This window comes from Pygocentrus nattereri, chromosome 2 (assembly GCF_015220715.1).
Source record: "Pygocentrus nattereri isolate fPygNat1 chromosome 2, fPygNat1.pri, whole genome shotgun sequence".
Classification (NCBI taxonomy): domain Eukaryota; kingdom Metazoa; phylum Chordata; class Actinopteri; order Characiformes; family Serrasalmidae; genus Pygocentrus; species Pygocentrus nattereri.
The window spans coordinates 18,963,671-18,981,741 of record NC_051212.1 but is presented as its reverse complement, the minus strand read 5'-3'; the positions used below and the strand labels follow the sequence as shown (position 1 = coordinate 18,981,741).

At 40.1% G+C, this 18,071-nt stretch overlaps 1 protein-coding gene across 1 annotated transcript in view; it reads left to right on the top strand.

Annotated features, from left to right (window-relative positions):
• Window positions 1–5,083: 5,083 nt before the first annotated feature.
• Window positions 5,084–18,071, top strand: part of dnah2 (dynein, axonemal, heavy chain 2) — a 220,040-nt gene continuing 207,052 nt past the window's right edge. Inside the window, exons 1-7 of the mRNA XM_037533256.1 lie at window positions 5,084–5,261; window positions 9,362–9,521; window positions 9,671–9,747; window positions 10,771–10,941; window positions 11,305–11,533; window positions 15,723–15,833; window positions 17,357–17,595. Of these exons, the coding sequence (XP_037389153.1) occupies window positions 9,374–9,521; window positions 9,671–9,747; window positions 10,771–10,941; window positions 11,305–11,533; window positions 15,723–15,833; window positions 17,357–17,595 (975 nt within the window). The 5' untranslated portion in view covers window positions 5,084–5,261; window positions 9,362–9,373. The remainder of the gene's footprint in view (window positions 5,262–9,361; window positions 9,522–9,670; window positions 9,748–10,770; window positions 10,942–11,304; window positions 11,534–15,722; window positions 15,834–17,356; window positions 17,596–18,071) is intronic.

The window sequence follows — 18,071 nt, the reverse complement described above, 5'->3', positions numbered from 1 at the left end:
TATGCACAGAATTTTAATTTCTGTATGCAAGATAAGGTGAATTTGATAGTGAAATAATTACTCATACTCACTTCAAAAGCACCCTATTAATTTAAAATACCCTGATTGCAGTGATATAAACTACCATGCAAGTACAGTATCCCTAGCTGACCCTTCAAAACATTTATTCAGGCTATTGGGCTGGAAGCTGATGGCAGGCTGTAATGGTAGATCTTCAGGCATCCAAGAAAATCCACTAATTAAGGGCTGTTAGCAAGCAATGGAGGCGTTTGCCCTTAAAGCTTGTCCTTTCCTACCCTTCACTCCCTCTCTAAAGGTCTGCTAGTCTTTGCCATATGTAAGCAGAACCTGTTAGTTTTCCCTCTCTTCAGATGAATTATTGAGAAATGAAATGAACAAGTGGAAAAAAAAGTCTTGCTCCCTGCCATTAATCTTAAAAAAAGGGGTTAGTGTCCCTGCGCCACTATGTTTTATTAAAACGTTTGAGGGTTTTTTTGTATTTCGGTAGGATGCTTCAGTGCCCGTCTCTGGACACAGATTCTTTGAGATGACATTATTATTTCTGGAGGCAAGCAATGTTTGTTACTAAAGGAGAGGGACGAGCTAAATTCTCCTCAACGTAAAAAGTGTAAATGCATTGTATATTTGTAGGCTTGAAGAACATTCAGGGTTAAGCCTGGAGACAAGTCTGTTCCCAGATAATACATAACATCCCTGAGGTACCTCTGCAGCATGCTGCTTTCCTCAGCAGTCTTCCCCAATACACACTATGAAATAAAACCATGCGGCATATCTGATCAAGCTGAAATGTATGCAAATTGTCTTTACAAAAGTACAACTTATTCAGGGGATCTGTAGTAGTTTGTCAGAATCTAGTTATCAATTACAAGGCATATGGACACATGATAAGTAGAGGGTTACTGGGTAGAAGAGTGTGAGTGTGTGTTCTCTGTTCAAGGGAGAGGAGTCTGAGAGCCTGGGGCTGTTCAGTGAGAGCGCATCAGTCCTGCTCATTTCTGCATTAGCACCCCTGCTGACTCACCTTTCCATCCTGTCCCACTCACACAGCGCCTTTTAAACCAGCCCACCACACGCACCAGCCATCAGAGCGGTATATTTCCGCTACTTCTGCACCGCCTGCATTCGTTATCATGTTATTTATTCACTTCTGTTCTAACATTCTAATTCTGATGCCAGTAGTAGCACACAACAAATCACTTCTCGCCTCCCTTGACCTCTACTGGTGTGCAAAGTAGATTATTTAAAGGGGCCGCATCCCTTCACATTCCTCGCATTTTCAATTGTTTAAATCACTGAGGTCCAATTAGGATGTTTATGTACCCAAAAACAATCATAATTTCTTTTGCATGAGCAAAATGGAAAATCAACCTCTCTTTATCTCTTAGGACCTGTTTCAATACTTTTATAATGTGCCTTGGCCCACTTCAACCCACTGCTGTTGATGTGTGTCGCATATACGTTAAACTGGAGGCAGACAGACAACAGAGAAGCAGATGATTCAAACAAAACGCATTTACCCTCTACAGGTCGGCCTCACTGAGCTAATTAGTATGCCATGCTAACTTTGTAACGCAAAACCTTTTTTTCGAGAAGTCTGAACACAATACATTTAGTAAAATTTGTGAAAAACAGCTTGGTAAAGTGATGTTATCAGCACTCGTGTATAACAGGTGGAGTAGTTTGCAACCTAAAGCTGAGTGTAACTGAATGTTATGGTTTTGAAATATCAAGCATTTTAAAGCAGTTTCCTACTTACAAACAGTTTCATCAGCCATTATTTTCAAGTTTGAAAAGGGAAATGTGTTCACAATTTCTGGGCAAGTTCTGCTGTCAAAGTTGTGCACTTGCCTCTCTGAAGGCTCTTCTTACACACTTCACTTAAGACAATAAAGTAATGGAACAGCCTTAAGATAGCATCAAGGATTCTCCTGAGGGGAAACGGAGGGGCCAATAGAGGAGGGCTTGTTAAAACCGGTAATGAAACGGCTGAGAATGAAACCGGCTGTTTTTGTTACTGCATCTTTAAGAATGATGTATCTAAATGATTTCTGTTCTGATTAACTACCTTGTTTTGGACCTTACTCAAAAAGCATCCTGGCTCCTAGCTTCAGCGTGAATGGGTGGGGCTAAGCTAATATATGTAAATACACTGTTTTTCGTGACTTCACAAAAAACAAATTCAGCATAGGTGTATGGACTGGTGAGTGAACAGCTTGAAGAGTAACACTGGAAGCAGAATTTACACACTACATAGAAAACTTCCATTTAAAATGCAAGGAAAATTGCATAAACTTACATTTGCAGGAATAATTGCAACTTTACCTGAAGCAGGCTTAACCTGAGCATAATATTAAGCTTTAGACTCAAACAAACTTCAGTTTTTGAACATATGCCTGCTAAAAAAAAGCAAAAAAAAAAAAAAAAAACATAGAAACCATAAAGTGTTTCTTTTGGTTTCTGATGGTTTTGTAAAGTCTTTTTGGCTTTTGGTTTAACCGGTTTCGAATGGCTGATTCGTCTGTTGGCAGACCAGCCACTGGTTGAAATATGAACGGAAAGGCTCGTATTGCTCAACTTTCCTATAAGAACTTTGTTTACATGGCACAATCGTGCTGTCCTACTGTGCATGAGTTCCACTAGCCTGAAACCGCTGGAGTGAAACTGCATCTACATCTGCAGCCAGACCCTTCTCGGAAAATTCAGTGTTCCGTGATATGGCCCTGTTTTTGTTTCAGTTGTATTCAAATGTTTGAATGCTCCCTGTTAAATGACACATTCTGTTGATTTTCTAAGTGAAAATAAGTTAACACATCCTCTACAGAGAACAAACTCAAATATTAGACTCTTGCAAATATTATTGCTCAGTTTCTATTTATGTATTGTTAGAAAACAAATAACAAAACATGTACCATAACTTTTGCACAGGCCACATTTTATATTTCTTCCCAGTACAGTATGTTTAATTCAGCAAAAAAGCAGTATTATTGCATTAAAATGTGCAAAAGTCTGTTCTCCGTAGAGGACGTGTTAACATATTTTCACTTAGAAAATCAACAAAACATGTAATTTGACCAGGGGCAACCTCATGTTTGCATACAACTGTATATGCTGTGTACAAACACATTATACCTAAATATGACATTGAGGCTGTCAATAATTGTGAATGTGAGATCTCTCTGATGTATCTTCAGCACTTTTCTTACTCTCATGGCGTTCCATGGTATTAATTCTGTAGGAGAACATAACTTTTGCATGATCAAGATTATCTCACGCAATAATCTATTTGAACAGACTGTCTAAGAAGGTGTTTAACACAGTAAATATAGTTGCAGCTATATTTACAGCATTAGGCCACATTATCAGTGCTTATTATTAGGCCAAGTACAGTATTACACTAACATCCATATTCAAATAAAAGCCTGCGGATTTATTTTCCCCTTCTTCGTGCCAGCTTTACAACTCCCCAGGAAAGTCATTTTTCTAATTATAAGAAATTTGAATTCAAACAGCGTATAATATTACTGTTGTTCTATTAAGTAAACTGTACAAAGAAATGTTGTAAGAATGTTGTCGTCCTAGAAAATGAGATTTGACTTGCAGAAATGTGAAAAGAGCCCCAGGGGTCCTCTTTCTATCCAAATATTCTGGGAGAGAAAGAGAGAGAGAGTGTGTTGCTTTAATTGAGAGATGCCTTATGGGGTGAAGGCTGACTGAGTGACATTATCAGAGCCTAGTGCACTCACTCCATCTACAGGGCTTAGAAGGTTTAATGTTTAATCTCCCATATTTAAATAAAAGATCATAGCATCCGGCCATAGAGTTCAACTCTTATGGAGGCCTTTTGCCAGAGTTTGCCTCCACAGATTTTAAAGGCGAAGGAAAAGACAAAATTGCACCCAGATTCTGTGTCATTGCAGTTGCTGTACTTACACTAAAGGAGAACAAGAAAACTCTCAGGGGTCAATTGCCTGGTACAGTCCTACCCGGGCTTGGCCATTAGCAGTCCATTTCCTTTTAAAAGCTAAAGATGGAACAGTGGTTTAAAAAGACAGACTGAAATCTCAGGTCTCAAAATAGAATAGGGAAGAAACTTGAACTCTTGAACGCTAGGCCAGAAATTATTCAAGAGAATTTAAGGCTGAAATTGATTCATTTTCCCCCAAAGGCCTCTCTATCCTTCCATCCATCCATCTCTTGTATGAGGATGTTTTTAAGCACCTTTGTCGAGCAGCGTTCGAAGCAGCTGCGTGTGATTATATTCAGGAGAAGAGGAGGAGAAATGCCCGCTGGCTTGCTTTTCTCCGCTAAGCTAACGCTAACTCTCATCAGCTCTACGCATCAGCGCTTAGGAGCATCAACTGGGCATCTTCAGTCAGTCATGCAAGGCAAAAACAACGCCGTTCTCCAAAACAATGTTCTGAAATAAAGCTAATTCGATCCCTACTGATCTAACGTGGTTAGCATGGCAGAGGCAGGCATATGATTAATCAATACTCTCCCCACAGTCGCTGTTTCAGCCTTACTTTGCACAGTCAGCCTGCAGTAAGTGGACTGAATGTGACGGTTTGTTGTTTTCATTCAAATCATTTAAATAAAAAAACAACGGGCTGCTGTTTGAACGAGAGTCAAGGCATCAACACAGAGTTCATTCACATCCACTGAACCAAAGAACCATAACAAAAACAGGCTGTTTAATTCCAAGAGATTCACATGGGATGGAAAATGATCATGTAAAAATGAATTATGACTGTTTTTGCTACATAAAACCACGCGCAAATTATAAATGGATGTTATAAGGGAAAAAAATACGAGAATAAAGCAGAATATGGGCCTTTTAATAGAGACGTGAAGCATGCACAGTCTTCTGCTTAAAAATAAACTCAGTACGTCTATGGTTATATTAGATAACTGAAAGAAAAAAATAGATTACTGACAACATGTTTTTGTTCGTATCTTTATTTCGTTCTGCCAATTTTACCACCCCTAAGAAAAGAATAGGTGTCTAATGTCAACAGCTCCCCTGAGCCCGGGCGCTTTGTTTCTATAGCAACGTGTCCACACGCACACAGACTTTGGGCCAAACAGACAGAGGTTAGCGTTAGCTCACAAACTCTGTACAAACCTATAGCTTGGCAGCGTTATAACTTAAAACATTTATTCACGAAAGAAGTCGTATTCTTGTATGTAGTACGATACACCTTTGGAGACGTATCCTGAGCTTCAGTTTGTCATCTTTAAAGGTAAGACAACTTGCCAAGTTGCTAAGTAACGTTACAGTCACACAACCCAGACTAAGAGTTAGGTCAGGTTAGCAACTTTTATTAGCGTGAACTTAAGCTAGCTAGTTAACTAGGTTAACTAGTTAGTTAGGCCAGCTAACCCAGTAGCTAATTAGGTAAGTTAAAAAGGTTATCTAGTGAAAACCTAGCTCTATAGTTGGCTAGCTCTTTTTCGAAGGGGTTAGTTATAACAGGGGCAATCAGTTTCACTTTTGAAAGTAACTGGTGTTGTCGGTATCGGTTTGGATCTTACTTCGGGGACTCTTGTCAGTGAAGTATGAGGAGCATAATACCCCCAAACTTTAAAGTAAATCATGTTCAACTTCAGGGTGCCTGACACGTATTATTGTTTTGCTCCCACGAGAACATTACACCTACCTTGCTAGATGTAAAAATCTCGACAGCACTCAGAAGTCATAGACATAGCCTAATGACCCTGCTCCTTTTAGCTGATTGCCTCGGTTTGTTCTCCTTGGTAGCACTGATCAGTCAATTAATGTAATGCAGAGAGAGCCATATATCCACTGCAAGTGCTCACAAGCGTTGCATTTCAAAGCCTTCATGGCTTATGCTTGCAATACTTTCCCTACAATAATCCCCCACTGTCAACCGTGTTGGTTTTGTCACTCCAGCACTCACTCACTTCATCGCAGCCCGAGGCACCGAGCTTCACAGGCCTATATTAATGTTATTGATCAATGTCAACTTCTCCACCTCCCAATTCTGATCTAAAGGGAGTTTGAAGTTCCACAGCTTATAGTAAATGTTCTTTCATTACAGTCTCTCTCTCTCTCTCTCTCTCTCTCTGCCCTTAGCTTTTGCGACAATAACTTCTCTGCTTTATTACATTCAGTTCTCAAGTAAGTGACAACTGGCGAAGTGAATCAAAGCTTCAATAATCTAAGTGATGCCACAAGTGATGACAACTGAAAGTTGAAATGGCACTAGCTGCATCAAATAAATTGTTTATGAAACAGATATTTTTTGCTCTGTGCTTCTTGCTGGTTTTTATATACTTTACTTAACCACTCTTAGAGAATACTAGGATTCACCGCACTGTGGTTTCTGGATCAGCCCGAAACTTTCTCTTAAGAATTGATCTTTGTTTTCTAAGATTTGTTTTCTTGTTTTGGTCTAAATGTTTTTTTGTGTGTGTTTTTGGTTGATTACTTGCATTTGTTTTCTGGGATAAATTACTTCTCCATGCTGTCAGTCTGATTAGTCATGATTGGAATAACGAGAACATTTTCATAATCAGCCACCCCAGTATGAGTTGTAGGTTGGCTAGACTGTATGACAGGGAGAACTCTGTCTTTGGAATTCGGCATCATTAACAAATGATATTATAAGCAATTTAAATCTCTATGTGGAAAGTCCCTAGTGAGACTGTTTTTAATCTAACACTGACCCCTGCTTAGAGGTGCATTCAATAAAGCATTCTGGACTGTAAAACTGGACTGATTCGATTTGTTGGACAACTGACTTTGCCATCGTCCTGGCATCAGCTCCACTCTTATTTGGAAAGATGAGAGGATATTTAATGTACAATTCTGTCATTTATTTTCAGAAAGTCTCCTAAGTTAAAAATTGATGGACATGCATTACACTGTAGTGTTACTGTCACTCAGGCATCAGCTCAAATGGGATCAACCAGATCTCTTTGTCAAATTCCAAGAGATTCATTTTCTTCCCGATGTTATTACAACATTCATACTGACTGGAATTAAAGTAAATGTGAATCGGAAATCTTAATGCATTTTCCTTTGTAGCATGTCGTATTGCAGAGTAACAGAGCATTTGGGAGCACATCTGACCTGAATAGCAAAAAAAGAATTGTGTCTTTAAAAAACAACCCAATTCCAAAAAAGTGGGGATGCTGTGTAAAATGTAAATAAATGTAAATAAAACCAGAATGCAGTGATTTGCAAATCTCATATTTTATTCTCAATAGAACTTCAAATGTTGAAAGTGAGACATTTTAACATTTCATGTAAAATATTAACTCATTTAGAAATTGATGGCAGCAACACATCTCAAAACAGTTGGGACAGGGCACCATTGTGTAGCATCCCCTCTTCTTTTAATAACAGTCTGTAAATTTCTGGGAATTAAGGAGACCAATTGTTGGAGTTTTGGGGGAGGAATATTGCCCAATTCTTGTCTGATGTAGTATTCTAGCTGTTCAACAGTCCTGGGTCTTCTTTGATGAACTTTGTGTTTCATGATGCAAATGTTTTCTAGTGGTAAAGGTCTGGACTGCAAGCAGGCCAGTTCAGCACCCTGACTCTTCTTCTGCGAAGCCATGCTGTTGTGATGGATGCAGTATGTGGTTTAGCATTGTCTTGTTGAAATATATAAGGCCTTCCCTGAAGGAGACACTGTCTGGATGGAAGCATATGTTGTTCTAAAACATCTATATACTGTTCAGCATTGATAGTACCTTTCAAAATGTGTATGCTGCCCAAGCCATAGGCACTAATGCAACCCCATACCACGAGAGATGCAGACTTTTGAACTGTGCGCTGATAACAAGCTGGATTGTCGCTCTCCTCTCCACAGGACACAGCATCTGTGGTTTCTGAAAATAATTTCAAAATTTGATTCATCTGATCACTGAGCAGTTTTCCATTTTGCCTCAGTCCATTTTAAATGAGTTTTGCTCAGAGCAGTTGGTGGTGTTTCTGGATTGTGTTGATGGCTTCTTCTTTGCATGATACAGCTTTAACTTGCATTTGTGGATGGCACAGAAAACTATGTTCACAGACAGTGATTTCTGGAAGTGTTCCTGAGCCCATGCAGGGATTTCCAGTACAGAATCATGCCTGTTTTTAATGTAGTGCCACTTGAGGGCCCAAAGATCATGAGCATCTAATATTGATTGTTGGCCTTGTCCCTTGCATACAGGGATTTCTCCAGATTCTCTAAATCTTTTGATGATGTTACGCACTGTAGATGGTGGGATATCCAAAGTCTTCACAATTTAACACTGAGGAGCATTTTTCTGAAATTGTTCCGCAATTTTAAGATGCAGTTTTTCGCAGATTACTGAACTTCTGTCCATCTTTGTTTCTGAGAGACTCTGCCTCTTTAAAATGCTCTTTTGTACCCAGTCATGTGAGTTAGTTTCAAATTACTCGTCCAGCTGTTTTTTACTAGTACCACTTACTTTTCCAACCTTTTTTTGCCCCTGCCCCAACTTTTTTTGTTGCTGCCATCAAGTTCTAAATGAGTTCATGTATTTCATTAAATGGTAACTAAGCAATATGACGTGGTACAAAGATTTATGATTTACATTTACGTTAATTCCAGTCAGCATGAATGTTTGGAAGCAACCGAATCTCTTGGAATTTGACAAAGAGAATCTGGTGATCCAATTCGAGTCTATGTCTGAGTGACTTTAACACTACTCTGTCATGCATGTCCATCAGTTTTTAACTTTTTTGGAATTGGGGTTGTATGTGAACCATGGCTAATATGATGAGAGACATGAGCAAACAAAGTAAAAAAGTTACTGCTGCCTAACAACAACTACTCTTTTAAGCCTGCATTGCTTGTGATGTAGTTGAAGGGCCCATATCATGGAAAAACAAATTTTGCTTATTTAATAAAGGAATTTGAAGTTCAATTTGAGTGTTCTAAAAGTTTCAAAGTGTACCATTTGTTACCCAGTCCACACAGCATGTGGGAACTATGCTACAAACACACCCTATTTTGAATTCATTGCTTGTTTTATGTCATGAGATTAAACTCATTTGCAAGTATCCTTCTATTTAGCCTACAGCAGTGTAGTCCCACTCATTCATACTGAAGTAATGAAGTTATTGGCGCAGTAGCAAAACAACCTGTATGATTCTAAGGGATAAAGGGAGTTAAAAATTGTCATGTAAAAAGGAATTGTGACCATTTTTGGTACATACAACCACACAAATTTTTTAAGTGGACCTCAAGGAAAAATTCTTGAAAGATGTAGGATATGAGTCCTTTAAAGCGGCACTAATACAGTGCTGTACAACCCAGTCTTCTCCTCTTTCTGAGCTTTCTGTTATATCATTCTTTTGCAGCGCTCTCTCACAATGGCTGATCTTATGACACCTCGTACTGGACGCTCATCCTCTGGTAAGTCTAAGCACTCAGGGAAGAGACGTTCTAAAGGCCAGAATGTGGTGACCACGGCAGCCCCCAACGAGTCCTTTCTAGAGGGTTCAGAGACAAAGCCTGTGGGTAAGATACATTTTTAAATAATGCATAAATATTGCATTGCATTGCTCATTTTGATAATAATATCATCTGTACAGTCACTCATTGATGAAGTATGACTCATTCATTAATATGCTGCTTTTGTGTTTGCACATACATGTTTGTGTGTTTAGTGGGAGAGTTTGAAGAGGACACTGATCATTTTATTTCAGCAGTGCCAGAGGAAGTGGACTCACACACCAAAGGCCTGGTAATTCACAATTTTTTGCTAAATTAGAGGCTTTTAAACACAGTCACTGATGAATTGCCTCACACTGATTGTGATTCTTATCTGATTGTAATCTGCAATTCATAATTTTTCTTGCCAAAGGTTTTTGAGTCCTGGCGTACTAATCAGTGCTTTTATATCTGTGTTACGGTGTTCTTCTGGTGATGTGAGAGAACCGTTTATTCATTTTTCTCCACACAATGTAGCCTTTAAGGCTGTGCCTAGACTATCTTCATTTACTATGCCTCATTGATCACACAAATTCAACAAATGCCCACAGGTCGGCCAGTGGAAGTATCGCTTTTTCCCTCGCCAGCTGCTCTCAGTCAGAGTCAGAAAGGGGAAACACGTCGTGGAATTGTAATCTGCATCACAGGCTCATGCGTGCACATAAATGAGTGTGGAGCCCTTTTTTTGCTCTGCTTCTTAAACAGGAAAGATAACCTCTGCTCACCAATGGTGCCATTCCTAAGGAAATAGCAGCAGGGAAGAAGAATAACCTGGAAAGTGTAGGGCGATGGGGAGGGGTTGGGTCAGTGAACCTGCTGAATCTCTGTCCTTTGCATCAATGGAATTGATAGAATTAATTATAGCCCTCTGGCCGGAAAAAAGAGCAATGGCATTTACATGCAGTGACCTGTTGGCCCCTGCTGGGAGTCCCTGTAGAAACGGCAGCTGGCGAGCAGAGACAACTGGATAAGATCATTCTGCCATCCAATAAAGTAGTGCACGCTCGTAGACAAAGGTCAATACTGTTAGATGAAGTGTAATTACTGTGCTTGTGAAAAAATAAATGTAAGACTGTTTTAAGCTAAATCTGCATATTAATGGAATAAATATCACTTTGTTATTAGAAAACATATATTGACATTTGAAACCAAAATCTAGGATGCTACTACTAAAAGAAATGTCATTGATAGACTTAATGGCATTGACATTGACCATCATACACTGCATTACTGCTGTCCATAACTTAATTCTTTCTTATCCGATGGCACTTTGCAGAGAGAGCTGTTTAAAAAGCGCGCGGCTTTGACGGGTCTATCAGAGGCGTCTTGGTCAGAAGAAAATAACACAGCCCTGGACAAGTTCATCACAGACGGCACAATCAGGATTCTCATTATCTACCTCGACCCTTTTGCTGGCCTACGTGTGCAGTACGCCATGCCAAGTCAGGTACTGCCAGCTCTATTCTGGGAAGCAGTGACATTTGGTGTTGGATCATGGCAGCAGTCGTACATCACAAGTGACTGATGATACTGCAAATTATTCATACGTTGTAAATCAAAGTTTTTGGTGTTATTTTTTTGGGAAGTTTTAAAAAATGATTTCATATAATCACCTGAAACAATCAGTGATTAAAGGAGGGTTTTTTGCACCATGTTCAGTTTGCAGTGCATCTGGCATTTTAGTTTTGAAGCGCCTGCAAAGCAATCACTCATTTGTGTTTCAAGACTTCTGGTGATCCATTAGTGAAATATGAAATATTATTCCTCTTTTTCTCTCCGTCTTCTACATCCCTCTTTCTCTCTCTCACAGGTGGTGGAGCAGCTGGCCTACTTCATACGTGAGGAGGAGTCTCTGATTATGGAGGAGAGTTTTGAGAGCTGTGTGCAGTTTGGCACAGTGCGGGGAGGGGGTATGGAGAGCCTGCTGAGGCTAATGAACGGGATGCATGTGCCACAGGTCACCCTCAGTACGGCCTGGCCAGAGAGCATCAAGAATAACTACTCAGGACACATGCACCGCTTCCTCACCAACCTCACAGGTACAGATCACAGCACCCTCTGTGGGAGGTCTTGCACACTTTTGCTTTACTGTATGCTTTCCTTCTTTAGGTTGTAGCACCCGTCCCAGCAGGATAACAAATTCAGCAGCTTAAAGGAAAACTTAGAAGCACAGAGAGGAGTGCATTTGAAAAAATACAATGTTTTATTTTATAGGCTGACTTAACAAAAAATTCAGTGCTTGTCTGAGAAAAGTGTCTACCTTTTTAAATCCAAAAACTAATTTTGTAAATCATGTTTACATTTATCAAACCAGGAAAATCTTTTAGCCACTGTAGGTAGGTTTTAGTGTCGGATGAAGAAGACGAATGAGTGACTGAAGTTACCCTTTTGACAGAGCTTATTCTAAAGCTAACCCTAGAAATAACTGATGCAATGAAAGATGTTGAGGGGGAACTCATTGACTTTTTTGTCTTTCAGTAAACCTCAGGAATATTCAATCAACCTCATGCTTTTGGCTGCTGCCGTATTGTTGACATATCACTGGTTAATGCAGCAATGATAGTGGCAACAATGGCATTCGTAAAGTCACTGTTTATGCATGGTTAGTTAATAAATCAGCCTGAAAGATAAAATGTAGCAATGGTGCACTGCATTGTTCATAGTTGTAGTAACAACAGCAAACAAAAAGCAAAAGGAGCAAAAGAGAAATTTTTGGATAGTGAGAATAAACAGGACAGGTTTTCCAATAATAATAATAATAATAAGTTACATTTATATAGCGCCTTTCACAAACCCAAGGTCGCCAGTGGCAGAAGCCTCACTATGCCAATATTTGCTCTCATGATTTTGTCACAGGTTGTCAGTAAGGTAAAGGATGGGTTTTGTAGCTTTTGTCCTTGAATGTGTTTCGAATCTTGAGAATTGTCAATTCATAATTTACACTGATTGATGATTGACTTATGCACATATTTATGTCCAGGTCTCTTGTACTTTAGCTATACAATGAATGCAGTTTAGAGAATGTCAGAACATAGCAGTGCTCACATTACATAAGGTAATGTCAAGCTAACACTGATACACAGATAGATACACAACTATTGCTCACTTTTATGATCGTAATCCATTGTATTCTTTCAGCTTATTCGATGTGTATTGCTTGCAGGGGAGTGCCTGGATATCTTGTCGTGGGCAATAACGCATAATTGGGGCTCAAAAATAACTTATTGATTCAGCATGAATCAAACTGACTTTTTCTTGATATGTTGATTGTAAGCCATAGCTACCGTTGACTGCTCAGACACAGTATGCTGATGCAATGTCAACAGAATGGCCACAGAGCACTTTTTCTGGGTGTTTCCAATACTGTGTAAAGCCAAAGGAGGCACACATGCGAGTGCATTATTTTTCTTTGCACAGAATATTTTTAAATTGCAATGCAAGCAAACTGTCGCTTTGTACAGCTGTGCACTCTCAAGATCAGCTTTTTCACTCTTGAACTACTTTTCTACATACTCATCCCATAACTGCTAGTGGGGGTCCATCTTATGTCAGAATCCAGAAGCTATGATGTTGTGGTCTAACCTAGTGTAACCTGTGTTCACATATGGCATTAACATATGTCTTGGGTGATGCATCACAAGTTGTAGGTACAAACGTTAACTGTCTTGCTGTCCACTTAGGATCAGATCACTCAGGCCAACACACACCTTGGTTTAGATTTTGGATGCAAACCTTGGCCTAGAAATGCCCTGCTTTCACATTCTTGACCCAGCTCATGAAGAGCTTAATTATTAGCTGATTAATCAAGTATATCAGACACAAAAATACAAATATAGAAAAATGTGCAAAGCAAGACTGGGATTTGAAACCACTGTTATAAAACCATCATGATGACACAAGGGTCTTCCATACTAGGCTAATTACAAAGCCATAATATTGCTATTGGCCATTGGAGTACTGGTGCTAAACAATAATACTACTAATGGCCACTTGGCTCAACCTTGCGGTGAGGTCAGTGTCTACAAGTCCAGTGTAAAAAGAAACATCTGCCAGCAGTTTTATTTCTAATTTTTTTCATTGACGGTCAGATGTCCCTTGGGACTTCATATGCGCAACATTTCTACACCACAGTTTATTCACTGAAGAAAATGATCCATATGAAAAAACATCCAGCAGTTGAGGTTGTGCTACAAACTCGTATTCTTTTTTCTGCCTCTGAAGCGTCGGCAGCCAGACTGCAGTCCATTGATCTTTTTCTGACTTCACATTGACTTTACTGGACTTTTGGAATTGCTCTTTCACATTGCACCCAGAGGGCTGCTCTTATCTTTCTTGCCAACGTAGACAGAGCGAGGCTCATATTCATATTTCATAAACACCTCGAGACGACTGATCTGGGATCAGATTCCCTGTGTGCCAGTCTTAATCACTGTGCCGTAAGAAAGCGAGACTGATCCAGTGGCGGCACTGTGATTCTGAGATGCTTTATGAATACAGGCCCAGGGCTCCCTGCACTGCCAGCCATACAGAGGTAATCACCCAGCACTTTGTTCCGCTGTGATGGTTCAATTATGAGACTAATCACGCCAATCAGCACACCCACGTCACCTTTTACACACCCTAAGTAAACACAAATCATAGCCCAGAAATCAGACGCCATTCTTACCTGGGCAGAAAGGCACAGTTGAACTGCTCCGTGCCTAATCAGAGAACCATTTTAGTAATTTTTACAATTCTGCCTAATCTCGTTTCTTTCTCTTTAATACGTGTTTCTGCAGATCATTTTCGAGTCAATATGCCTGCAGTCCAAGAAATACATTTCAAGGCTACAGAAATGTTGTAGAGAAAAAAAAGAGAGCCAAATCAGCCCTGGAGGGTAAACACTGGAGCGAGTTTCTTTGATTTTTGTTTTAACTCACTAAAGCAATAACAATGAAGTCACAAAGTGGACTCCAATGACCGCTGATGATGTATTCAGGTTGTTAAGCAGAGTGTACTAAAAATGATTTAGCTTTAAAGCGGATGGTCAATATAGGCCCAAAGGTATATTGATTTCACTCATCATGCCTGATCCAAAAATAACAATATAGCACCATTCATTCTTAAACAGTGAGGTAAGGGGCCTCGATTCACGCAACAAATCTCTCCCATTCACTGAAAGGGAGGGAATTTAGGGAAACGTATACTGAGTAAATATAGACATTGTAAACCCACTCCTACACTAACAAAAGCACCACGCTGTACTATTACTCATAACCCTCACTCCTCCACACTATTAGACACACATGCGTGCACACTTGCTCTCCTACATATACGAGTCTTTCTGCTGGTGCCTGTGAGCTGACTCATTTACTTGCCTCTGTACTCCGTGTTGTCTCATTATTTCTCCCTCTTGTATTTCCTCTTGGCTTGCCTTTGTTCTCTCTGTAAGGGCCAATCGAACACTGTCATTGTGTTCCTCTGCTCTGCTCTTATTTATTTCTCTTGTTCATAACCACCCTCGCAGAATGAGCCAGCAGGCCTGGTAGCCGCACTGATATTCCAGCCTTGTTCACTTTAATCTTTTCATCTCAGAGCATGCCTTGCACTTTTTGTGTTCTCTTTTCTTCTGTCTCTCTCTCTTTCTCCCTCTCTCTTTCTCTTTCTCCCTGCCCTTCAAACTTTCTGTGATTATATTTCATCTGTCTCTGTTCATTTTTTTTGATCAACCTTTCACTCTTTAAATGTTCAAGTTGCACAGTAGGTGATGCAGAGATATCCAGTGGAGAAGTAGAAAGGAAACACTGAAAGAAAGTGAACTGCTGCTGAAAAGAACAAAGGGAACAGCTATGATAAGCCCCTTTTTTGTGACTGTGTGCATGCCACACCAGCACAAAAAAAACCCTTTCATTGCTTCTCTCTTATTTTTTCATGTCATTACATTTCCCCTGGCTGCAAACCTGTTGTAATATTAAATCGATTTGTTCAGTAATGCAGTAAATGATGAGGTGTAATATGAACGGCGATGTGATAATGTGTTGCATTATTACACTGTATTGTACTGTGTTATTGCACAGAGCAGTGTGTGGTCTCTTGGAACACATTGCCCATACACTTGTCAATTAGTGGGCTGTTAATTTTTATTGTAAGTTTTGACAGCCCTGTACTTTCAGAGAAAATGCATTTCTTGTTTTGGCATGAGTTTACTTTGTGGCACTACAGTGTTGTATTATATGCTGCTCTCCACAGACACCAGGTTTAAACTCGTGGGGAACACTGTGCTCTACATCCCAATGGAGGCCCTCCAGCACAGCCCAGAGGTAGCTGCCAGGGACAAAGAGCTGGTGCAGAGACTGGAGAGTAAGAGCCATTGAGGGACATGCAAGGGCTAGGGGCTTTTTAAAGATCCAGTTTACTCTAGCTCATTCTAATGGCTTTAGTAGTGTTATGTAAATGGGTAAATGGGTGTTACTGGATTGCCCCACAAGGGTAGGCACCTGGGTTAAAGGGATGCTTTGGGACTACTAAGGAAAAGCAAAGGAGCCAGTTTCAATTAAAGAGTAATGTTAAAGGGGTTTGTGTGTGTGTGTATGTCTGCCTGCCTGCGATGGACTGGTGACCTGTCCAGGGTGTATCCTACCTTCCGCCCAGTGACCGCTGGGATAGGCTCCAGCAACCCCTGTGACACTGAGGGAGAAGCGGCTTAGAAAATGTGTGTGTGTGTGTGTGTGTGTGTGTGTGTGTGTGTGTGTGTGTGTGTGTGTGTGTGTGTGTGTGTATATGTGTGCGTGTGTGTGTTAGTTAAATGGGGTTAGGATGGCAAGTTGCCTCAGGCTTTTTAATCCTAAAGAAGACTGAAATGTTATATAGCTTAGTGATGTTGTAAACCTATTAATTAGATGCTCTAATGCACTGTAGGACTAATATCGATACTGCACTGGTATCGGCTCAAATACTGGCAGTATCAACAAGCAGTAGTAAAAATGCTCACCGCAAAATCTGTAACACCAGTATTTTGAGGGAAAGCTCAACCAACAAGGATTTCAATACATATTTTATAAATCAAGTAGTTAAAGATGCCAAAAAAGCACAACTTTTTTAATAGCTCTGAAATCATTCAAATCCAACCAGTTATCCAACCCGTAAATGCCATTCATTCAATTATGTATGCTTTTTTTATGACCCAAAGCAATGCTTTTACCAAAGTACAGTATTTAAAAACTAGACTAGCATAAATATCAGGAGTTATAGGCTCCTATGGGTAGAATCGAGAAATTAGAATCGGTATCAGCACTTGTGGATCACATATCAATATCAGTATCTGTACTGGAAGGGAAAAGTGGGATCAATGCCTCACTAGTTGCAAAATGTATAGCTCTGTGCAAAAGTTTTAGGCACCTAAGAAAATTAGATTAAAAAAACATTTATCAGGTCACTATGCATTTATATATTCAAAAAAAACCACTAACACACAAGTAATAAAGTAGTGATTTTATGTATGTGAGTGTTTTCATTCAAGCATTCCAATCCCCTACTTTGGGTAGCCTGGTATTATTTGTAGTTATCATCCAATACCTGGTTTGGCCAGTAAACGCTTCATTGCTTAATCAGGTGATAAAAGTCAACAAATCTGTGTGATAACTGAAGGTATCCAGGAGACACCTGTAACCAAACTGTCTCCTTCAAACAAGATATCAACTACTTGAAAACAACAAGTTTTAGTTACTTTGTACTGCAGGTATGTTTTTGTACCTACTCTAATCATATACAATGTTTTTTCAAGCACGAGCACATTTAATGCCAAGATAATGTTTGCACAGTACTATAGATCTAGACATTGTTGCCTTGCAATTCCTGTCTGATTTGATCTTTGTGTATTGCAGTGGTGATGATCCATTGGACACGTCAGATAAAAGAGGTGTTGAATGCCCAGGAAACAGTAGAGACAAGTGACAGCTCTGGTCCTCTGGTGGAGATTGCCTTCTGGAGGAGCCGTTGCACTGACCTCTCTGGCATCAGTCAGCAACTCCAGAAACCTGGAGTCTGCCACATTCAGACCATACTGCAGCTCTGCAAGTCTTCTTACGTGCCTCCATTCTGCAGACTAGCCAAGCAGATCCAGGTACAGAAGAGTGTTGGTGTGCACTTGCGTGAATATGTGTGTGTGTGTGTGTGTGTGTGTTTGAGAGGAAGAAGGGAGAGTGAGCGGGTCTATGCACAGGGGTAATGGTCTGAACAAGAACATTCTCTCGCTGTTGATGATTTATAGGCGGCTCCTGAATAACTTCTCCTCACCCCTCAGAAATGAGGCCATAGCACATTCGAGCATTACCATGATGAGTTGGCAAGGCTGCTCATTTAAATTGGGAGGCAGACCATGTCCGGCAGCTCTGTCTGAATGCCTAGTGCTAGGCCTGATGTCGCCCTTTCTCCTGAAACCTGTATTAGTGGTTTATAATGTAATGCATAAGGTTTGGTTTTTGTCTGGGTTGGGTTTGGTCCTAGCTCAATGCTAAAGGGCAGCTCCTAGCCATATCCTAAGCACTCAGCTTAAAGCAGCGCTGACCCTCAGAGCTCCAGTGACTGAAGGCCTCCATT